This window comes from Taurulus bubalis, assembly GCF_910589615.1.
Source record: "Taurulus bubalis genome assembly, chromosome: 2".
Classification (NCBI taxonomy): Eukaryota; Metazoa; Chordata; class Actinopteri; order Perciformes; family Cottidae; genus Taurulus; species Taurulus bubalis.
Window position 1 is genome coordinate 31,960,221 of NC_136590.1, and position 25,924 is coordinate 31,986,144.

The 25,924-nt window shown below is 37.2% G+C and overlaps 1 protein-coding gene across 1 annotated transcript in view; it reads left to right on the forward strand.

Annotated features, from left to right (window-relative positions):
• The window catches only part of nrxn2a (neurexin 2a), a gene marked incomplete at both ends in the record, with an annotated part of 86,605 nt that overhangs the window by 59,837 nt on the left and 844 nt on the right, over positions 1–25,924 (forward strand). Inside the window, 5 exons of the mRNA XM_079214159.1 lie at positions 10,593–10,774; positions 17,618–17,789; positions 20,268–20,357; positions 21,944–22,272; positions 23,807–23,891. Of these exons, the coding sequence (XP_079070285.1) occupies positions 10,593–10,774; positions 17,618–17,789; positions 20,268–20,357; positions 21,944–22,272; positions 23,807–23,891 (858 nt within the window). The remainder of the gene's footprint in view (positions 1–10,592; positions 10,775–17,617; positions 17,790–20,267; positions 20,358–21,943; positions 22,273–23,806; positions 23,892–25,924) is intronic.

The window sequence follows — 25,924 nt, forward strand, 5'->3', positions numbered from 1 at the left end:
TCTTCATCCTAAACACAGGTTATTGCATATATTATTACACTATACTGGTAACAGGATATGGCACCCTTTTACATAGACAGACACAACATTATCTGAGTGAGTCCATGAAGAGTCATCCAGGTCATAGAACAGAAAGACGTACAAAGTAAAATCGCAGGATCAGTCATCAGAGGTACAGTATATAAGATGTAAAAGAATGTCAAGTCGTTCAAGCTTCAATATTTAGTCCATTAATTGATAAATCAATTGCCAGGAAATTTATCAGCAACCATTTTGATTGTTTATTAATTGTGGAAGTAGCCAAAATGCCAACCGCTTAAGGCTTCTCCATTGCTAATTGTCTCTGTTTTATATCAGCCTGAAAATAATCTCTTTGGGTTTTGGACTATTATTAAGACCAGACAAGCTATTTGACGACATCATACTGAATTCTGGGGAATTTAGATGGGTATTTAATAGATTAAGCAATTCAGATAGTAATCAGCAGGCTAATCAATATTTTAAATAATTGTGGTAGCCCTATATTTAATTCAATTGCAATGCAAATGCATATCTTCAATAATTACTGATGCACCTTCAAAATTTCCAACATAACCCCTCCAAGTACAATACACTTGGCTCAGTGGCCATTGGTGCATGAGAATATAGCGACGTATACTTTTGCTTTTAGTTTTTTACTTCTACCTAACGACATAGAACACCTTTACTTTATGTCAAAAATAATAATGACTTCATAAGATTTCTGAAAAGCATCTGTATTCAGATGAAAAAGATCCCAGTTAGCATTCCAGCTTCCTGAGACGTCGATTGTAGCTTAACATGATTTGCCCTATTTTGACATTTTGATGAAAGAACCGTAGCAGCATGTTTTCAGTCAATTGTTGTCTACACAGTTTGGGCATTGTATCTGGGTTGTTATGAATAAAAAAGTATGTTTCTGTCTGCCAAACAAAATACCCTACAAGAGTGAACCAGATATTAAAATGGCTTTATTAAGAATGTTAACACTGAAGTATTTCTCATATCAGGGGAAGCCAAATCCCAACTTGAGACAAGTTACCTAACTAACATGCTTACTGTCGTCCTCAGATCATTTCCTGACCCTGCAGTGCCAAGATAATTCAGAGTTTTGTGTAACCATCCTCTAGATATGGGCTTGCTTATTAAATGCAATGTTGTTTTAAAGCTTCTTTTTTTTTACCTAACCCCTTAACCGCTGCATTGCTAGGCAATATTATGACCCTCAGTGCCAAAGACCTTGTATGCTCTCAATTGGAATGCAGGAAAGATTGCTCTGTAGCTGACCCCTCATCACACCCGCATGTTCAACACACTCAGTGAAAATCTGCTGCACTTCATTCTCCAGGGCCCCCATGTTGTTGTTACAACCGTCTGGCTGACGCAAGGCAAAATCGCAGCTAATACTTCCATAGAGATGTCTCAAGTGGGGGAAAGGAAATTAATCAGTGGGCTTCTTCCAGTGATGATATTTTTTTCAATTAAATATTAATTTAACAGAAAGCATGTTATCCTTAGATCATCCTTGAATCATTGCTTTAAGTGTGAAATGCTTGCCCAGTGTCTCACTCCAGTATTTTTTTAAGCTGCAGATAGGGAAATCAAAAGGGACAGGGTCATCAAAAGGTCTATCAGAGAGGCCTCACAATTCCCTGTCGATCAAATATTACATTAAGATAGTGAGGCAGCTTTCATGAACACATATACACTTATACAAGTACAATCATGCATACACACAGAAGCAATACAAATCACCTGAACATAACTTATCTTCCACTGCTTGTGTGTATGTTCAGATGCTGCTTGTGAATTTTAGAGCTGATATATTATCCTCACCTCCATTGCTGTTCTGTAACCAAGTACATATGTGTTGATTGCATTTTGAGTTTTTGCCAACACGTTGAGGGTGAAAAAGGTTGACAAGGCAATGAACGGCATGCATGTGTAAGAGCAGAAATCAGAAAGCAAGGTCACCACTGCTCTGCTCTAGATCTGCAGCAAAGCAGAACAAACAGGAGAATGTGAACTGAAGAGAAGAAAGCATTTACTGTAATAGATCAAAGATAAACCGAGACACAAGAGAAATGCAAGAGCTGATCCTTTACTCAAGTAAAAGTACCATTACCACAATTAGTTCAATAAGAAATGCTACTTCAGTAAAACTACAGAAGTATCATACTTATCAAAAGGAAGCAGAAAAATGCCCCCCTGTTATATTAAAAACAAAAACTTAACAAGGTCGTAGCGAACCAAAAAGAAGTGCTTAGCACGATTGAAATCCTGAAGGTTATGGTATCAACATGAACACCTTAACTAGCACACAGTTGTCAGTATTGGTGCAGAGAGAGAGAGGGGGGGTAAGAGACCTACATTGTCTTGTAAATCTGCCCGTATGGAACATTTCAAAAGACATGAAAACTTGAAAGTCATTTTCAAATGAAAAGAAAGTACAGACTTGAGGTTTATTGCGTGAAGGATACAAGGAAACTAGCACAGGCAGGACATTGATGGTGGTCTATTTAAATAATCATGTTTTCAAGTCATGTTTTTTTTTTTTTCCAGTACGTACATTATAGAGTACATTACCCTACTGTTCCATTATATTTTATTGCACCTGTTTCCATGTCTGAAATCTTGATATCTAGATACTGGCTCTGTTATTGTGAGAGAAGACAGTAATCTAATTGCTCCCCATTTTATAAAAATCTATGAAAGTACTAGGTAGTAAGTTGTTATTGTTGTTGTTTTTTATGTAAAATTGGATTAATTTCACCAGATACTTTCATGAAGTGGGGCTACAACAGAGAACCTTTTGCTAAGATTGTAACCTTCTATATTTCATCAAGTTTTGTGGGATCCCATTACATGCTGAAACTGTTTCCGTCTGAGTACAGGAGAGAGCCAAGAGTAGAATGTATAAATGGCTCGTAAACAGTACAGCAGAAGTGCTCCATCAACAATGAATATACCTGCTGCAAAACTATTTTTAGGAAACCACATAGCAATTGTGAAGACATAATTTAGGTCTTGGGATTGTGCAGTATGGTCGCTTGGATTTGAGGGTATGCAGGTTTTCAAGAAAATTATCTCTTGTTATAATTTGCTTTTGTCAGGATGCAAAAACAGCATCATCCTTATTCCTTTGTTTCCAGAATATAAACAATGTAGAGTTGTCTAGCACTGCACAATATCACATGTATATTTCAGGATCTACAAAAATCTGATTCGTTATTTAGTATTTAGTTCCTTGTTCTCATAAATATTAAAGTTAATTTCATGAATATTTCAGTCTAAGTTTATTGACAGCAAACACTCTTTAAACAGATACTTTTTCAGAAATATTGAAGAACAACGGGTGTTTCAGTCAACATACTCACATTGTTTTGTTTTCTAGATGCATTTTTGATTGATAATTGCAGATAATTGGTTGCTTCACAATAAAAGCCACCCTGTGTCTTGCTGGTGGAAGGCTTTCATTTAAAACAACAGTTGTATGAAATGTTCAATTTGCATAAGCAGTCGTTTAAAAATAATTCACCATCTTAGTAGTGCACTCCTATAACAGAGAAACATGATGGTTTTCTTTGTTTGTTTTTTCAAATATCAAAATCAATGCCGTCTTTCTGATTCCGCGCATTCATCTTAATTTTCAAAACCTGGTGCCTGCATTACTCACAATGCAACTCGGTCATCAACAATTTGGTCAGGGGTTAACCCGGTGTGTTGTTCTAGTAGCAGCTAATAGCCATGAACCGTTAGAAATATGCAGGCTACACATGTACTCTCACTTATAGGTCGACAAACCCCCTTTTTTTTCCATTTCAAATTTGTTGTCTTCAGCCCTAACTGACATTATTTATCAAATTTAGCACAGCTCCCTCAGGAGCCACAAAGGTCATTATAAAACATATTTTACATGTGTGGTAGTACTTCCCTGTAAACAGACTTTGAAGTACAAGATCTTTCGAGTTCCCATTTAATACAGCTCTACTTTAGCAATAAGGGAGTAGTAAATGTTTAGGCTGATATCAATAAGATGAAATGATGCTGATTATGCTCAATTATAATCATTCAATATAAAGTACAACCATGAATATTATCAAAAATGGGGTTTGATTTTATGGAAATCTTAAAAATATCTTTAAATGTACAGTGTTTGGCATTTCGTAAGGTCTATTTGCAGATATGGAATTAAAGATTCATAACTATTTTCATGCATAATCCCCTGAAACTAAGAAGTTGGGTTTTGTTTGCTCAGAATGAGCAGTTTATACTTACACAGCGAGAGGGTCCCTTTTCACAAGTCTGTCATGATGCACCAACATGTTTCTACAGTAGCTCAGATGATTAAAATTTTTACGTTTCCTGAAGGCCACTGTAGTGCTCAGTTCTCCGACACGCTCGTGAAACTGTGGTAATGTGAGCCGCAAAGTGCAGAACTGTGGTGTCGCCAGCTGGCGTCAGACTTACGTCGCTCCATCTCTCTCGCGACGACGCTGAGGGCCGGGACGTTACAGCTTTAACTGTCATACGGGCGCAGTGCAGAACACCAGCTTAACTAGCCACCGGGTCACAGCAACTCACGTACAGTAACATGTGGTAACATGCACTAAAATGCACACACTTAGATTACAAGACATGCATATATTTTTCGATTACAAATAGTAAATACTGAATCCCATAAGTTGTGCTAAGTTACAGATGGGAATATAAGAAAAGACCAACACATTTTTGCAAAGACAACGGACTCAACCTTATAAATATTCCAGTAGTAATTGGATAAAACAATTAGACATAAATCTGAAAAGCTGCAGTGAGTTTTCTCGCCATAAAAGCTATGTGGGTGCATTTAGGGTAAACGTCTTTGTCACTTTTGCAAAAGCAGTATTTCAGTATTGCATTTGAGTTCAATTTCACCATGACTCAAATCATCTGAAGGTTGAGTGGGAGAAAACCTTAACATTATTATTGAAGAAGAGGGTCGTTTGCGCTCTGAGCTGCAGACGTTCAATTTGAGAACTGACAGTCTGAATACGTCTTGCTGATCGGAGCAGAGCCAGTCAGGCATAATGCAGTAGACGTCTGCATCTGTGCTTATTTAGGATTCACATGTTTTTCAGGGTGGCTTTTAATTGATACAATTTGTTTTATTGATTTGAGTCCTAAACTCTGTGTTTGCTGTTCTAAGAATGTGATGACACCTTTTAACTTAAACGTCATATTTTAACTTGTCCTCTCTGGCGTTAGACTGCACCATTCATTTTCATCATTTAACTGAGCTGTATTTAATAGACCATGGAAGAAGTGTGCCTCAGCTGCCATAAGTCAGACGGCAAATTCAAACGTAATATCTCTCCATAATGCTCCATTTCTGCAAAACTGCTCAGAATTTAGAGTTTTATGTGAGTTCATGTTCTTAATAAATCATTTTGTTTTTTTCAGTAATGTGCCTTTGTTGAACTGTCTTTGTCTAATGCCTCCACAGCACACATACACATACAACACATTTATCATTTTGCCCTACGAAGGCCATGTTGCAGAAATGTTTTTGACTGAAAAATCTTGCCCATATACAACCATAATGCTACACACTGTTCCTTAAGTGAAAGTAGTAATACTACAGTGTAAAATACTGTGATACAAGTAAAATAATTCAGTAAAGGTACACAAGTATTAGCATCAACATATACTTCACCAAAAGTAAAAGTAATTCAAATGAAGAGTATTATACATCTTAATGTAAGATGCTTTATATACTGCTGGGTATTTACATTTGAAAGAATGCATCAGTTGTTTTGTTGATGATATTTTTGTTTTAATAATCTGAATCTGTGAAGTAAAAAAAAAATTAAATAAATGTAGGAGCAAAAATCTTGAATGTAAAAATGTGGCAAAGTGCATTCAAATGCATAGAAATAGAGCTTGTTTATAAAAAAAAAGAATTCCGGGGGGACTCCCAACTAAAACAACAGAGAAAATCCCACATATCAAATCGTCTTTAACCATTGTAAATGATTGATTCGTTGTTAATTGTTAATTAATACTCCCTTTCCACTGATGCCTCAGGCATTGTCCAATTCTCTAGGACAAGAAGCTCAAGGGGCGTGTTCAGGCTTTTCACATCTAAATTATTACCAGCGTCTCATTGTATTTTGCAAGTCCTATTAGCATGTTGCCTCGTCTCTTTCGTATTCAGCTGGCTAAGAGCACAAATAGAAAGGACAGGATGTTTGAGTGGGTAGTATGCATCTTGGCACAAACAAAGAATCTATACTGTTTGTTGTGTAGAGCTCTTTTACGACACGTCAGCCAATCATGGGCGCTTTATAGTAATCTCTGAGCTGCATTTACATCATCACAATGCTGTAAAAAGCAGATGTATTATATGACATATGATTCTATTGACTTATGCAATGTATTGCACCAGCAACATATGCATGAATGATATGGGAAGCACAATGAGAATAACAATGTGTACAGTATAATTAATTATCAGGATTTCCAACTAATGATGATGTGATTTCCAGCACACATGCAGTTGAGAAACTCCAAAGGAGACCTATTATGCGAGCACAGAGGCATTGTTTGGCCATGAGAGACGAGCAGAGCGCTCCCGTGAGATAGTCTGCAGAAAGAGAGTGGAGCGGCTTCAAGGGAGAGAAGTGTGATGTTTATAGTACAATCTTAACAAGGCTGATTTACTGCCTGCTTTATTTGATGCAGGTCTGCCACAGAGAGAAGAAATACGAGATAGCAGGAGTCAGAAGAGGGAGGCAGAAAGTAATGAAATGCTTTAACGTCATGACTAATGCAGGAGTTACTGCTGTCTATAGACAGACGCGTCCTGCAGGTGCATTAGTATTCCATAATGCATGATGCCGATTACAAGGGTGCGCGTTTCCTCCTATTCACCCTCTGACTTTGTCTTTGCTCATGTTCCCACAGCACTGCACAAAACACTACAGTTGCCATGTTCATTAGCTGTTTGTCACAGTGTGTTTCCTTGGCAAGGGAAAACCTTTTTCTTTATATTGGAATCAATCATTTTCTGAGTTATCGACTGTTCCAATAAAGAATGCACATAATTCTTGGTTTATGTAAAAAAAAAAACACATGTCGCCTATATTTGAATTTGTGCCATGTTACATCAGCGTTACTGTAATGTCCGCCTTGTAAAGTTGTAGAGTGTCTGACAGATACTTACAACACCGAAGTCCCTGCAAATCAGCCCCTGATATTAGCCAAAGACCATCAATGTAATTAAACCGATTTATTGATGACGTTTGCAAGTTGTTGATATGGGAATCGTTCCCATCTCCACTATTCATCTCTTGTGATGTTAACGCGGTATCACATGTAGAATCATATCAAATGGATCGTTTTCATATGAGATGTCTTACATTTCACATGTGACATATCTGAACATTTTGTCTAATTTGTTCACGTGTAAATTGGTTGAATACTTTGAACACCATTTCACATGCTATAAATTCATGTGTGCTGTTCTTTGTAAGCTGCTTGTCAATTATCCCGTTTTTCTAATAGTTCCATTTCTACTCAGCGCATTGCCAAATGTGATGTGTGTAATGATCTATCAACACTGGGTTTGAGGCAACTGAAATTGGGTACAAAAGGTTCACAATATTTGAGTCTCCTGAGTATTCCTTTTTAAATTGATGTTCAAGGCTATATTGCAGTGAAATTTAAAATGAGATCTGATGTGAAATTGGGTCTCAGAAAAATGTGATTGACCACATCATTACTGCCTTTTTGTTTGCTCTCACAAGAACAAACAAAGCTAGACATCTTGAAGGGATGTGTATGGTATACTTGAATGCACAATTATAGTCTGTGTGAAAGTCATATTTTTGTTGTTGTTGAGAGTATGTGGTACAGCACTATTTTGCAGCTACAACATACGTTATCAGCTCAAATAATATTTAATGCAGGGCAGTTTTATTATATTGTTCACAGATCTGTATAAAAAGCTAAGTTGTCTGTACTCTCTCAAACAGAAAGAACATTATTGAATTGAGCCAAAATGAGGGCAGACTAAGAGGCCAGATGCAGATAACATTCACTAAAAGTAGGAAACTAATAAAGCCACTTATTGAGACTCCTTGATGTAACTAATGCCACCGACTCACATTTGACTTCAAATCCCAGACATGAATTAAGATTAAGTGAGTAAGAAATAATTGTGTTTGAAACAAATGCTGCCCTTTTAATTAAAGTAAAAGTCAGTCAAGTCTTTGCAGTAAGTGTTCAATGTTAAGAAGGCAACCAGTCAGCAGTTAGATCCCTCATTAAGAAGCCTTTGTGGTGAGGGCCCATTATACGGAGTGCTCACACGCTTGAAATTGAGGTAACAATTCTGTCTCAAGTGTTTTTCTGTGCTTCACTTAAGAGATTCAGGTGTTAAAAAGAAAGAAAGTTTTAAAACAATGTTTAGGTTACAGGTCTTAAAACAGCCCCATAATAGCATGTATTTGAAGTGTACTATTAAAGGTACTTATTGTTTCTTCTGGAACATAATGACTACGCATCCATTAGGGCGTAATGTTTTCCTCTGAGTGCGGCAGTTTGTCTCTCCATTTGCAGCCTTTAACACCTGCAGTCCGAACTGCTCAAAAATAACATTGACACTGAGGAAGCCAACCTGTCATCCACTGTATAAAACGGATTTTAGCTTTGATTTTTCTGCTCTCACACAAATCAAATAATTATGCTAGTTCATGTTTAATGGGCAATCTGAGTTGACACCTCACATCGTGAATAGGTGTCTGATTTACAAGCTGATCAGCGAATGGATTTAGCATGGATGGATTTTCTCAGGCATCTCTGCAATTACAGCAGGAGGATTAACATTCATCATTCATTCGTCTCAAGGAGACAAACCTGATCTGAATCTGATCTTTAAAAGTTTGTGTCATGCTGGCAACAACATATCTAAGAGCCCACTCAAGTCCAAATGTTATCGATCTCATCTTGATGTCTGATCACTCTATGATTTCCCAGAGTGCGGTTGTAAATTGTCCCTGGACTTGACGATCACTCATTGATGTATTGAACAAGAAGGAAAAAAAGCAAAAGATCTCATTTAAGCTCCACAATACAATACAATTTAGGTCAGCCAAGATCTACAGTCGAGATGATTTTATTGAGCGCATAAATGTATCAGACAGGACTCCAATACTGTGTAATGTTGTCTATAAAGCATAGGTGCAGAGAGAGTAAAAATACATTTTTCTGTGATAAAATAACTGAACACAAAAGTCCAACTTGGCCATCTCTGACACAAATTGTTGATGGCAAAAAGCTCAAGACTAAAGTAAATAATATCTGTGTCAGCAATAATAGTGAGCTTTTCTCTGATCGAATGAAGGTTGCAGATAAATGGAATTTTTTTTCACTACTGTCGCCAAACAACCATTAGAAAGGCTACCAGGCAATCGAGGGATGTATGATGGAAAATCAATGTTTCAATATAATTTAGAACTTTGCACTCATTTGACTTTTCTATGGTTTCACAGGATACGGCCGTAAAGATATTTAAAGATCTCAGTGCTCTAAAGCAACTGGACTTGATCAAATGCGGGCCAGATTTAAATACCTACATACTGTATATATTGATGAATCAAATCATTAGGTGCAGATGAATAACTTTCATGATAAAGGGAGACACTATAGCTTTGCTTAAATGCTGTATAATCAGGTGGATACATTTTGATCAGGTTTAAATCAATGCTGTTTTTAAACTGTCACATAAATCAATAATTATTACTTTTCAGATGTTAGATTAAATTGAATTGGACAATGCAAGATCACAATATTATGCATTCCACATATATGTTGCATGATGCATCTGTATGTATCAACAACTACAACAAATAAACAGATTCAAGACATGTAAACAAGTGGTGTGTCCTTAATGCATCATGTTTGATAAAGACACAAAGTAAAACTGTTAAAGAGACCAGGTGAATGATTACAATTACAATAATTGCAGTAAATGATACATTAAAGTACATATTTATAATACATTATGTGCTCAAGGACCTGACAATAAAGTATTGGTGCTTCTTATGATGGATAATGTGAAATCCTGTCAAAAAAAATAGAACACCCCACAAATGCAAAACTGTAGATATAATCTATATGTGCCAACCTTGCTAAATTCAGTAAAATCATTGCAGGGCAAAAGTATTTCTGGATTTCCACAGTGTCGGACCCAGCCTCAGTATTTGTAGTGAGAGCAATAATGAATCATGATAAAAGTGTTGTCATGTGTTTACATCTGTGAATGCAAAGCTTCATCATACTTTGTAAATTAGAATACTTAACTGTGATTTAGGAGTAAAGCAAAGCTCCTAAATACATTTTCCGCCCTTCCTTCCTGGTTTCTCTCTCAGCCTACTGCGTTATTTTGAAAAAGGAGTGATTGTCTTTGCAGTGGGGGTTAGACTGACTGTGATGAGAGGAGGAATCTAAACAGCATCTCATACTGGGGATGATACTTTGACAACAATTAATACACAACAAATAAATCTTTGTTTCTCTTTTTTTTTCTCCAGCTGGTACCACGTACATCTTTGGAAAAGGTGGCGCTCTCATCACATTCACATGGGCCCCCAATGAGCGACCGAGCACCCGAGCTGACCGGTTAGCCGTGGGCTTCAGCTCTCAGCAGAAAGACGCCATCTTGGTGCGAGTGGAGAGCACCCATGGGCTCGGGGACTATCTTCAGCTGCACATAGTAAGTACTGGAAGTAGAGTTTGGGCCTATAAGCATAAATGTCAATACACTTGAACTCACACTTTAAATCACAATGCTGTGATGGATAAAAAAAGGAGATACAGAATCAAATATGTTATTCATATGATTTAAAGCAATTCTATTCTAGATGTGTGCTTTTCTTTTCTGGTTTCCAGTCCAGAAATCAGGAAAAAATGTGCATTTCCAAAATATGGAGGGAAATGTTGGAATGATAAACATAAAGAGATATGTTTTGTTTATATTTGAGCTTCTTTCAGATTTATCAATAAGGTAATTGTGCATAACAACAGAATCCTGCATCCACACGCTAAATCATTTTTTAAGTATTTGAGAGCAAACATAATTATCTGTACAACAAGGCACAAATAATCCTTAATAGCACTTGTGGTCATTCCAATTGTGCTATTTCATATAGTACTCTGTGAATATTGACCCGAAGAAGCATTATATTTAGGATTATGAAAGCATTGTCAAAAACACAAAAACAACAACACAAAATCCTTAGATCTCCAGAAAATCAGGACAATGTGAAGTGGGCAGCGAACTGGAGCAGTGGAAACTAGTCCACTCTGTCTGCAAACACAAGATAACAAACATTTAGCTCACTTCCTACCATTGTCCACAAAATGCCTGAGAAACATTAATGAGCAATAGGTTCCAGTGTTTGGAAGTGCGGATGGTGACTCACATTGGAACTCACAACATCCAAAAAAGAAAATATTTTTCTTAAGTTTAGATATTTATAAAACTCTGTAAACTAGACCAACTGAATGTAGACTGTGATACAAGCATTTTCAAACAAGCACAAAAAGGTATTGTGATAAAGTACTGCTGCTTCAATCTTGATTTAATGAAATGAAAAATAAATTATTATAAATAAACCTCTGATCGTCAGTTTTTCAATTAAAGTTTTTTTCTTGATTGTGCAATTATTCTAACTTGGCACGGCTTTGTATGATTCTGATGGCATCCATTAATCAATGGAGTCCAAACATTAAGATAATATAGAAGAAGAAAAATATATATGAGACACAATAGATCATGAGTCAGTAGACCAAGAGATGTTTTTCTGGTGTTATACATGTGTCTTTCAGCAGAGCCAATTGATTTCTCGGCAGCTGCCAGCAACTGTGTCTTTTCCAGAGGGAAATCAGTCTTTTTAGCATGTAGCCACAGGACAGATGTGCCAAGATAAGGACCAGAGGGGAGATCTGTCAAATGTCTGCGTGTGGTGTAATAATTAAAATCCCACCTGTTGTCAAAGCACAGTTACTTAGTTGTAACTACCTAAAAAAAGAACGCTTCATCAAATCACAGATGTAGATTTAGATTACTCCTCTTCTAAAAAAAATAATAAAAAAAACATCTCTTCATTATTCCCCTCATTATTTTCTATACCACATTGCCTGTTGCTGTCCTTGTAATGGTTCAGATGGTTATTTGAATGTGCATTGACCGTGGCCACAAAGAACTAAGTATCAATGCACATTTAAATAACCATATAACTAAGGTGTTATAATATGGACACTAACACCCCCCCGAACCTAAATAAAAAATAGAAGCTGAGACATACTTCGTAACAAATTTACGCCCGGTTTGAAAGTCCTTTTGAACTTATCAGTTACCAGACATGCTTGGTACAAATATCATCCCCTGGATGTTTTTCAAACTGTCCCATTTAAATTGAATTTCCAGTTTTAAAAGTGTGAAGCTGACCTTGCCAGCCATGGACTGTTGCTAGTAAATGCAAAGACTGCTCCCTGCGTGCAAAGCCAGCTGAAAAGATTTTTTCCCAGCATCTGCCAAGTCCTTGCACCCTGACAGATTGCTTACTTTGACACCTTATTACTGCTCAGCGGAGGGGAATCAAAGGAGTTCAGGGGGTGTTGAGGTTGCCTCTGTTGGTTTCTCTAACTAAGCTTCATAAAATCGCATTTTCCTGTTTTGTAGAGACCCAAGTTGTCATTTATTTATGTATATTGTGTGTTTTTTCAGCACGTCTATGCTTTTTATTTGATAGTGATAGCTTGAACAGAAACAAGAAAGGCCCAGGCTGGAAGTGAACCTGGGCCGCAGCGGTAAGGACTCAACCTTGATACATGTTGCCCATGGAAGTAGAAGTTGTATGTAAATACTAAGTGAAGACAGAAAGATGCAATAGGCTGCACTGGTCAAAATAACACTAGGAAAGTTGAAAATATGATTTGTATGTGCTTCAGGGATTTGGAACAAAATTCAATTCTTATAATCTTCATGCGATATCTATATAGCCTTCCATTCAAAACTACAATATGAGGAATACAAATCACAGAGGAACATCTTTAAACAGGGTAAATCATGTTATAAATGGGTCAAAACTATTCTTTACCAAACTACCTGAGTTTGAGTCATAATAAATGTGAGTGCCTTGTAATGGAAAAAAGCTCTTTCATTGTATTTAGTAGATGCTTTATTTAATCATCAGAGCTATCAAGATAAAACGTCAAATCAGTCTACCTACGAGGGAGATCATTTTAAAAAGATTTTTACAGCTGCAAATCACATCTGTTTGTCAGTGTTTATAGTTCTTCATTGAAAACATTGAAACAGCAAAAAGAATATCACTTATTTATTTGACCAACTACTATGTACAAAATAAATCAACGGTATTCAACAGAGTGTGTTAAGGAGGCTAATGCTACTTTCAAATGTTCATGTTTTTAAAGAGTCAATAAAAGCTCAAACAAAACAGAGGGTTAATTGTGCAAAATGTTGAAAATAGAATAGAAGCAATGTTATACAGCAGAGCTTTAAACTTCAGTGGAACAGTTGATGACATTTTTCAGTAAACTAATGAGGTTTGGGGGGAGCTCATTGATTAAAGTAGGTTGATTTAGTTGCTTTTTTTGGGGGGGGGGGGAGGGGGGGGGGGGTGAGAGAGAGGAAAGGCCAGGGAGAGAGGAAGCCACGCAGCAAAGGGCCCTGGGCTGTACTTGAACCCCGGCTGCTGCGGTAAGGACTCAGCCTTGATGGTACACGCGCTCCCCGATGTGCTACCGGGTATATTTTAGGAGAGTGCTTTCAAAGGCGGATCTCGACCTACCTTCTGTATGTGCTCCACAGGCATATGGATTCCTCATTTCAAATTTATGATAGATAAGTTAGGTACAAGACTGCTTGCTGTTGTTATTATTACAATCAAAGAATATTCATTTTGTGATTACAATCAGTGTTTTTTCCCACAGCTGAAATACATTTTACATTAATAACTAGATATTTTCAGATAGAACTAATTTCAGAGAAAATATGTGCCTTTGATCATTTTGGAAATGTGAAACGGTTCAAAAGAATTAGAAAACAGCTCACATTATAGTGCATGGAGCAGTTTGAATTTGTTTCAATTATTTATCACAATCTGTAATTTCCATCCAGTAATCTGCTTTAGAAAAAAAGAAGAATAGTAGCTTGTTTCCTGATAAGGTTTAAAAAAGCACTCAACAATAGTTTTTTATTCACTAGCTTCATTTTATGTTATGAGTATGATAAGATAAGATATACTTTATTGTTCCACAGGGAAATTTGTCTTAGGCCGCTGCATACAAAAATACATTAACCCATAAAACATCATCACCATAGATCATACAAACATGCATGCATAAACATGCTTAAATATACATGATGACAAGTGTAACGAATAATAAAACCAGGTGTGATCAACATAGATAATAAATGAAGGGGTACTTTATCATATGAGAAGAGGAATCCCCAACACTATCGATGAAACCGCCCACCTGCTTTGCTTCTGAAGAAAGTGCTCCAGTAAAGAGTCATGTATCCAATAATATAATAATAGTAAATGTATTCAATGCAGAAAAAGATAGTTGGCTGGTAACAAACTTAGACAGACCGATATGCTTGTCTTCTTAAAATAATCAAGATCTATCCGCTCTATGCTCTGTTTAAAAATGCATCAGGTGGCAGTGGCCAATGTAATCCTTATAATAATTTATCCTTTTAATAATGAGTCTTTTCCCTTTAATATGAAAGAGGAGGCTGTAGCTATGATGAGAATTGAGATCCCACACTGAAACAGAATATTCTCCAAGGAAATGCTTTCTCCATCAGAGCTGATGTCAAAGCAACTATGATTGCGTGGCTTTTCATGAGGATATGCTTGACTAGCTTTAAACACAAACACATGGGCATTGAGAAAAAAGTGACTTGGAAAGGCCACGCTTTTGTTTACTGACGCTGGGCTGCAGCAGTGTTGCTTTGCCAGCTGTCAAAAGGTGCTTTGGGGCTGTTTTGTAATCATGCAGGAAGACAGAGTAAGCAGAATCCAAGCAACTCTTTTGTTGAAGAGTGTTCTGGCCCTGGAGAACTAAATTGTTGTCCAGAGGACATGGGCTGAATTTGACCTGAGACCGCACTACCGTGTTTCCTAATGAATAGTCATCGGTTTGCTTTTTGGGAAGAGTGATTAAAGCATAAACAAACTAATGGGCAAAGTAAGCAAGGAACGGCAGAGAGATTTTTTTTATAGACAATTAAAGGAATATAAATATTACGTATATAAAAAAGCATCATGGTTTCTCAACATACATTTGTATAATACAATGTGACTGCTGATTCCCACTAACCCATAGTTATACTGACTCTAATTAACTCCCTGTTTCATAGTGAGTAACTGTGAGTGGGTAGACATTTGTCATGAAGGGGTTTCAACTTCTTTTTGACTTGTGTGAATTTGATTATTCAGCTGTACTTGATGTGCCATAACTTTGTCACACATTGCCTCCGCCTGGGTTCATAACTACGTTCAAGTGATTGCAGAATACAGAAAGACAATCCAAAGAGCCATCGACCTGTTCCTGACCTTCAATATGAAGGTTGTGTTTGGAGATAGAGCTCCGTTATATGAAATACGTTGAAAGTTGATTTGCCAAGCTTAAAATTGTATTATTAATGGCCCTTTAAAGGTCTATGAGAACAGTTTATACTTCTGTCCTTAACACCAACTGTGTCGGAATAATTATTTAAAATTCAAAAGGTTTCTAGAAGTATTTAACATATGATTAGGGGTGAGAGCAAAGCTCTGAGACAGGTCTTATGTCCCACAGTAGCAGCCACCATCGACATTTTTGAATTTCTGGTCTTTCATTCAGTCATTAATATAATATTAAAAGTATGAAAGAATGCAAACGATCCCTTAGATCAATAGTTACTGGTACCCTCACATACTCATAGCATGTTTGAATTGTAGGTTGTGAGTGAATTCAAATATCTTGGTGTGTAAATTGGCAACCTCTCCTTCAAGTTACATGTCTCCAGAAGCAACACAGATTTGATACACATGATTTTCAATCATATGATGAACGGTTTAACAAGCTGGTCACAGGCAAAGTACGCTGAAACTACTCAAATCACTAAACAAACTAGATAAAATCATTTCACCTCCATTGCTGACCAATTAAAAAAAACAATTATCAAATTTTAAGTAAGGATGACCTAATAAAAAATGCAAACTTGTGCTTGGAATACAAAGTTGTCCATGCTGCACCGCATCTATAGCCAACAGAAGAATCTATACTAACTGTGTCCCATGGGGTCTACAAGGAACACTGCCATGGTCAGCCTGGTAATAGTCTCCTTTCTTATATATATAAATATATATATACATATATATATATACATATATATACATATATATATATATATATATATATATATATATATATATATATATATATATATATATATATATATATATATATATATATATATATGTGTATGTGTTTACCATGTGTGTTTATTCATTTGCCTTGTCCCTTTCCACTGGGAGATATGTATGTCTATAGGCCGAGTAAATATTGTGTACATCGTGTGGCATGCAGGACCATTTCAATAAAAACACTATACCAGCCAATTTCACTGTTTGCTTCCTCTCGTCTCCCTGGCTGAAGGTGTGAAACCAGCTGCCGAAGGAGAGGTTTAAATAAAAACCTGTAGGTCTCTTGGCCCTTGATACTACACAGCTGAATGAATGAGGGTAGCTACACAGCCTGAAGGTCACTTATTATTAGCATTGTGTAACAGCAGTGCGGTTCTAACTATGTGCACAATATGCTATTGTGCATTTGAGATATTGTACAGGCACTCCATGACCACAATGAATTACAATACGACTTGGTTTGTCAACCTTTACTGTTATACCTCACCTTCAGGCTGACAGAATGTGTTCTGTGTCATACTGTATTGATGAGCCTCTTCCTACTTATATTTTCATCACAGTTACAAAGGTTATTGCTGTCCAATAGTTTATAGTCAGCAGAGTTAAAGTGCAACGTTGTGCTCTTCTGTGTACTCCTGCAGATCTATTTGCTGTTTCTCACAATGTCTCCACACATTAGCACTTTGACCTTGTGTTGTATTTAGAGGCCGCAAGGCAGTGAATGTACAAAAGCCGGAGAGGCCCAGAAACCCCACGCAGTTTGTTCCCAATGTTTCTTATTAGTGCCACGCAAAGGGTGGTTTGAGAAGCATCTTTGATCTTTGAGGGAGGTTGGCAGGAGCAAGGGGAGGCTGACAGGGAGTCGGTCGACCAAAAGGGAAGTAGAAGGATTCTGTCAAGAGCGATCCACATCAGGAAACCTGAGTCGCCTGCTGAGAGAGAATGATGCTGAACCCTAAAAGAAAGAGCTAAACATACTGTCCGTGTCACAAGAGATAGGCTTTTGCCTCTTAAACAAGGTTTCTGGCTCGACAACCATGGAGGAGACGGACACTTTCTGAAATATTTGTTAAATACATCACCGTCCTTCTTTCTTTTATTTTTACCTGCAGGATCAAGGAAAAATTGGTGTCATTTTCAATGTGGGGACAGATGACATCACCATCGATGAGCCTGCTGTCATGGTAAATGACGGCAAGTACCACGTAGTGCGCTTCACACGCAGCGGTGGCAATGCCACTCTCCAAGTGGACAACCATCCAGTCATTGAGCGTTATCCTCCAGGTAATGGACTGATGGGACAAACTATGTGGTTATATGAGACATAGAGAGATGGCATGGAGCATTTTTATTATTGAGAGAGGATTGTATGCCTGCCTAAATCCTCTAATGAGCACTTGTGAAATCTACTGTTTGCCAAATATATATATATATATATTTGCAATTTACCATCACTCTATCTATGAAGTTTACATACACATTGATGAACATGTTATTGTATACATTAATCCATTTGTCTTTAGCTGCCTTGTTAAGCATATCTACCCATGAAGAAATGTCATCGGCCACTGTCCTTTTTGCAGCCAATTGGTGAGAAATTGACAGTAAATTTAAGCAACATCTTTCCTTTACAATTGGCTTTCCATGAGTATATTACGGATTTAACAATATGTGACCCAAGCGGCATCTATTTACAACAGCTGTAATACTTATGTGGTTCAAGTACCATATAATATAATAATATAATAATAGTATTCATCTATTTGTTGTTGATCCTCCAACCACTGGTCCAGGTCTCAAGAGACAGTTTTATATATGAATATCTTGCTATCAATTCAGCTGATAAATTCTTCTTGACATGAACAATTTTGTAGTGAAAGTGCTTAAATCTCCATTCATCTGTCCACTGGTGAACACAAACAAGATGATCTTTCTATTTATAAAAAGGCTAAATGTGTCATCTTGGTATATATTGCAGGTTTCATCATGTCCTACGCAACGTATGAAATTATCAATTCCATATTTGGAAATGATATTGATATATTTTATTCTGGCCTACAGCTGTTGGGAAATTCAAATTAATTCAATGCATGGCAAGGCACATAATATGCATACTATGTTGACTAGATCCGCAGAGGCTCAAAGTCAAACATACAGAATGAAGACAAGCAGACGATGCATCCTGCACACACACAGTTCCACTGTCCAAAAAGTTAAAAGCTCACCCACCATTGTGCACTCATACCTAATATACACATAGACCACACACAAAAAAAACACATAATGTTTTAGCGACCGGCTGTGCTTTAACCTGCTCTGAACCAATCAACCAATTAACCTTATTTGGAGCAGCTGCACCAGCTGGCATAGCGGGAGGAAACCAAGTCCCCTCTCTGCCTCCAGCTGGTGCTCAAAGCACAGACGCACATGTCACAGTTGTTCATAAATCAAAAAGTGTGTCATAGTGTGTGTAGTCCATTGACTCTATGTCAAGCTCCCACTGAGCAATCAGTGGTTTATGAAACATTTCTAATGGTAAATGACTGATGCGCATAGCAGCAATCATAAACAGAGGCACAATATGCAGGAAAGGGGAGTGCCGCATATAAGACAAAAGTAAATAATGTAAGGGACACTGCTTTCAGCTCCCTAAAGGCTCAGTAAAGGCTTGCCTTATTGAAAACCTTCACTACATTACATTTTACAGTGAAAACATAGCATTGTAATGTACTATGCCTGCTTTTACATGATGCGTTGTAATCCAACAACATGATTTCATCTCATTTATTTACATTTGCATACATAAGATGTAGGCGAGTGGCTGATGATTGACAGAACCTCTTCAGTGCTAGATCAGTAGAAGACTGAATGAAAAGTGTTTATGAAACAAGTATTACCTTGGCAATTCATACCGTTACATTGTGTATCAAACTGTGCATTTCCTTTCGTAGTTTTCATTTGATTAATTACTCGTCTGTGTTTGCATGTGTTAAATAGAGAGCCAAAGTCTTGTCTCATTTGAGAGCAGCTTCTGTCCTATTAGCCTGGATTCAATAATGTAGTTTTGCATAAAAAAATGTAAAGATATTTCCAAATACTGAAATGAGGTATTGGTGTTAAAGCATAATGTGTATCCACTGACTAATAGTCTGGAAATCTTGTAAGAAGACTATCTTTTTTAGAATTCAATAACTTCAGCTCTCATGAGTTTTTGATTTAGACATGCTGTCAGTATGTCATGGAAACTGCAATAAAAACATATTTTATATCACGCAGTGTATTATAAAATATATTGTGGAACAGAAGTAGGGAAAGACTTTGGCCTTCTATAATGACTCCTGTCAAAGGCTAATATATGTTTCTGCTGTAGTTGTATCACTGTCTAAATGCAATAACTGTTTCCTGTCTTAATGCTTTCTTATGTTTACCTGAATTAACCTTTTTTTTGACAGTACATAAAATAAGTTCATATTTGACTGTAACTGATATTTACTTAAGATAATGCTTTGCTTAAAAATTAGATAAATAACTCGTGTAACTAGTGTAGCACATTATAAATAGCCTAAACATTTCTCTAATTAGTATTAACTCTGTTACTCATAATAACTAGATAACACTAAGTGAAGCACAAGTTTCTTTTAACTCACAGCTGGGTTAAATTGATAACTTGTTAAACCTGCTAGCCATTATAATGTTTCTAACCATGTGATCTTTCAGCTTGCAGACTTTAACCTTTAATCTGTCTCTCCAAATTCTTTGAAGGACACTTTGATAATGAGCGACTGGCTATTGCCAGACAAAGAATCCCATACAGACTTGGTCGGGTAGTTGACGAGTGGCTACTCGATAAAGGTAAAAATTAATTGATTAATGAATTAATCCTTGAAATAACTACTAAATAACCGTTCCCCTTGAGGAGGTGCAGTGCCAGAAGACAAGGTTGACAAGGATCAAGTTACCCAGTTGTATACATCCGTTTCAATTTGACTTTATATTGGCTATGAGTTCTGATGAACACAACATAGCTTTCAATGAAAATAAGTGTCAAAGCAAAGGGGTATATCATACTTGCCTTTTATTCTTTGTCATCCTTACACCTTGTGGAAAAGCTGCACCTTAACAAAGAATTTAAACCAATAACTAAAAACACATAACCCTTGTCTAACCCTTTATCGTCCCTCTTAACCAATGTGTGTAATTACATCCTGTGTAATTATTCTGCATAAAAAACATTTAAATGCTGTGCAACATGTACATGAACACCAATCAAACTAACATGTCGTATCAGATGAGTCTCATTCCTAAACTGAGTATTTTAAAACACAACTCCTAGATATGATCAGACCAAATCCAATGTATTCCCCTTTCTTGCTCCCTGCAACCTTGTATTGCCTTATCTACGTCGTACTACAACGATCACGTCAGCGTTTTGTTTGCTGCAACAAAACAGCCCTGACAGGCTGTTAAAGTAGATCACTGTTTGCAGCCAATAACTTTGCTAATAAGTATTCTCCAGAGATCGGCCCATTACTGCAGTCCTCCTCCTCTGATGTAACACTGCTTATCAGTGAGGCTGCTAACAATGATGCTGTTAGAGATATCATTGCTTCTTTCAGGAGGTGAAGCAATTGGACAAGGGGGAACCCAATGGCTGATGAAGTCAGTGGAGGGAGGAGTGTTTAGTTATTGTCATTAAGCTCTTCACAGTCTGAAGTATAGTAAGACAGCCATTTTGATAATTTGCCCATCTCTTCAAAAAAGCAGCCATAAGATTTGCATCCCTGCACCATCTGTTCTGGAGTTAAGAGATAAATACATATTCTGGAAAAACATCTGCTCTTTTTTCCCTACTGATGAATGAAGAGACCCTCCGCGGTCGGTCTCTGTTTTGTCTTAAATTAATGTATTTATTTAAGTACTGGTACCAGGAAACGGCTTGTGAAGCCCCCTCCCTACTAGCTTAGTTAAACCCAAGCTGCCACAAGAACAAGGTTATAAAGAGAGATATCTTGTCTGTCTTAAGAAAACCAAAACCAGTCAGAAGCAGTTCCCAACAAGCATATCTGAGGGAATGTAGTCGCCCAAAGGTCTGATTCATTCTTCTCTTCACAGTTTGCGAACTAGAGTCATACTTCTAAATGACTATCCTATCAAACACTTAAATAAACACCAAAATATTTTACCCTCCTCTGATGGTTGTAACCTGCATGTGTAAAGTTTAAATCCATAAACCTGCTGCTAACTAACCTTCCCCTTTTAAAGTTAACTTCTAACTAAGTTTTAAATAAATTACTAAGTATCTACGAAGTAAACCCACCTGATGTTCTTGTGGAAGCTCTCCTGTATAACTTCTGTATGTCTGCTCCACCGTTCTTTCCCTTTTCCACCTCTTTCTTCCTCTTTTTCCACCTTCTTTCTCTATGACTGTCTGGTTTTAGGGAGACAGTTGACCATCTTTAACAGCCAGGCAGCCATTAAAATTGGTGGTCATGATAAGGCTCGGCCCTTCCAGGGTCAGATTTCAGGGCTCTACTACAACGGTCTCCAGGTGCTTAAACTGGCAGCAGAAAATGATCCGAGCGTACAGGTGGAGGGGAACCTGCGTCTTGTCGGGGACTCGCTCTCGGTGTTGACCACCGACACTACCTCCGCCACACCGCTGGCCGTGTCCGACATGTCAACTACAATCATGGAAACCACCACCACCATGGCTACCACCACCACACGGAGGCAGCGATCACCCAGCTTGAGGGAGAGCATCTCGAAGGTCAGAGAGAGTATAAAGGAATATTTTAAAAGAAAGGGATGCTAATTTATTGACAGTTTAGGATTAATTGGTTCATAACTTAGACGAGGGTTGCTGTCACCACTTTTCAAGGAGGTAAAAGGGATTTTAATATGTTTCAATAACAGAAGGCCATTAAAACACAATAGCAACCAAATAAGTAGGTTTGTAGAGATAGGGGCTTTTATTGTTGCACATATTTTAACATGCATTACAACTTACATTGATGTTCTGTTTTTCTATAGTATTGCAAATTTACTTTGGAAAAATGATCTTTAATTACTTCTTTAAAATTATGTTTTAAATGTTTAATTATAAGTAAAATAACGAATATTCTTAAATTGGTATTTTTTCTGATTTAAAAGTTATTAAGACTTGAGCAGCGGTCAGAAAGGTGAACTCTCAAGGGTTGTATCTTTTTTTATTATCGTAGAAATATCTGGTGAAGCTCAAAATAAAAACACACCACATAGGAGTCTCAAGCAGTTATTAACTATTTAGATATGCATATGGTCATCACTGGAAACCCAAAAGTGTCTGATGCAATGATAACATTGATATTTATAATTCAAATTCCATTATATTCAAATGCATTGTGCAGATGTAAAATGTCACATAAATCCATGAAATGATTGTGTGCATGTCATCTTACAAAAGGTTTAGTCTTACATATCTGATCTTGCATAATGTGTTATTTATTTCCAAGTGTCCTAGAATAATAATAACATTCATGCTTCTTTATATTTTCTAAACTAGCACAGCTATGCAAATAAGGCTTTTTATTGAACACATTTGAATTGTCCTGCATCCAGACTGGTGAACACTACCAACCACCATTTCAGATGACTTGCTTTAATCCCAATGCTGTAAACCTGCCAAATTGAAAGGATTTCAGCAGTTGTATTTGGAGTCCTGAGGTTTCAAAGAAAAATCTCCTTGGCTCTCCTATAAAAAAATACAGATGGCATTTTTCATTACATTATCTCTTGTCCAGTTTCCCTAAAATTGCCTTCTCTGTATTTTCAATATATCCAAGTAATCTATTTATGAAGCATCAACTTTCCGCTCTTCTCAGGTATTCTGAGTCCACTCTGCACCCTAACATGTAATGTAAACATATTTACTGTTTTAGCACAAGCAAATTTGTTATTGCAAAATTAATATATATTTAATTTTTCAAAGGCCAAACTATATGAATTAAATGAAAACATGCACAACATTTAGTCTACTGAGAATAGCCTTTCCATCAGCAGTACTTTGTTTGTAAACAAATAAAATCAGCCACAGGGGTGAAGGATGAAGAGCAGCTGCATATGAGCACATTTTGGATTTGTAGTCTTACTCGTGTTGCTCCAAGCAAAATCACGAAAGTAGTAGAGTGCTGCATATTGCAGTTTTTTCTCAAATGGGACAGTCAGTCAGCCAGCAAAAAAAAACTAAGCACACATCTAGATGATGGAAATATGTTGACTGTGTATTTGTTAAAAACAACGCAATTTCTCCATTTTCCTTTCAGTCGCAGAACTCGGATGATATTTTGGTAGCATCAGCCGAGTGTCCGAGTGATGATGAGGACCTTGAAGAGTGTGAACCGGGAACAGGTGGGTCAGACATGGCAAAAACAGTTGGGAGTAGAGCTTTCATCCACTCAGATTGTAGACAAAACACACTGACTTCAAGCAGCCATAGTTATTTTCACATTTTCAATTCTCCCTTTTCTGTTCCATGAATGCTGTCATTTATTTAGCCGTTTTATCAAACAGCTGTCATCATTTTGATCGGTGTAACATACTCAACTCGACCAGGGCACTCAATAGAGAGCAGATATCTGCCAGGTGTGTCTGCAAAATACACATCTGTAATGTTTGAACAAATACAATCCACTATTGCCCCCCATCTATACCGCAAGTGTATCAGATGCGTTTCTTTACTCTGCACGTCTCACACAACAGATACGCTCTCATTTTAATCTGCACCGGCTCCTTGCAGCTAAACTGCCATTCCCTCTGTCACGCTTCATGGTGACTGTTTCAAGCTTCTGTTATACTTTCAGCATACGGTCGCACGGACATGAGCTGATGCTGAAAACATTTAGATCTTTTTTACTCCGTGCTGGTTTCTCCTTTCGGCAAACCGATATTCTCTCAAACTGTAGGGTGCAATGCATCAAAAACTTTCTCTACTTTGTGGTTCCAGCGTAGTTTCTGCCCATTCGCATCTGCATTGTTAGAGAATGTCAGATGTGCTCAGACAGGCGTACACCCACCGCACGTGATCCGACTTTGGCCGTGCGGACCCTCTCCACTCTCGCAGAGGAGTCGAGCATAAATCAAGTTTATGAGCACATGCGCTGAATTCTACCAGGTAAAGAGTAGTGAGGAGCAGTCAATCAATGTCAGTATGAAACAGTAAATAAAATATGTTGTCAATAAAATGTGTTTTCAAAAAGTGTGAATCACTGCAACCATGAGAGGTCCTTGAGCATACCGTCATAAAGGAGAACAACAAATATTAAGCTAATGAATACAGCAGTATGCAATATTTTCCGTGGACAGACACACAGATATGCACACGTATGCTCGTGCACACACATGATTGAATACATGATCTCCTGGCTGTGATAACTAGCATCAGTTCATCCTGTATATCAGCTTTTAAGGCATGTCTGTAACTCACCAAATTGGATGAAAGAAAATATTTGTGAAGTGTGCTGCAGTCATTAGGAGTGGAACACAGCAGACCGTAGATCAGGCGTGTGACAGGAACAAGCTGCGGAACTTAGGAAGGAGTCTGCCTTACTATGGGTGCCTCAATTATTAATATGACCTTATCAGAATTGTTTGTTGTTGACTGGCCCTGCAAAGTGTGACTCAAATAATGATGCAAGAGAACTAAGTGGAAATAAAAAAATAAAAAGAACTCTGCAGACTGAAATATTCCTCCACAACCAGAAGACATTATTACCTCAGTCAGATCAAAGTCAAATGTCAAAGTATTGGGTATAGAGGAAAAAAAAAATAAAAAAAAAAAAATATATATATATATAGCTAAGTATATCAGGGGTTTATTTGGTGAGAAATCTACCTCAAAATGGTGATTGATAAACAGGACGCACTGTTTTCTTTCAATGAGCCACAATATTACACGTCTGATTCCTGCATAAAATAACCTGTCTGTGATTTCTCTTGTCACCCTTTAACCCCTGCCCACAGATGTGTATACAGCGGCATGGCAAATTAATTTACTGTTCTTTTGCTTGTTATGTGCTCTGTTTATAATATGCTCTTTCAGCTGCCGCCTTTCATGGGTCGCCTTGTATGTTTGTGAGCTCTTTAATGTTCTTGCTCTATTGTATTATTGTTTCATAATATCTCTCAATCTGCACACCCACACATTGACTCTATATAAGACCTGAGAACTGCATACGTTGTTCAAGAATGGTGGTTCTTATGTGCCCAATGTTGTAAATAATCTTGATTATAGTCAGCGTAATATGTGTGATCACTATAAATAATATCACTGATAAGCCAGCTAATAATTGTTTAATTCCTCAGTAATATTTTACCTTATGATTAGATTGTGCCTCTTTTTTAATGAGTGCAACTTTGATGCCAAAATTAAAATGTTATTGCTG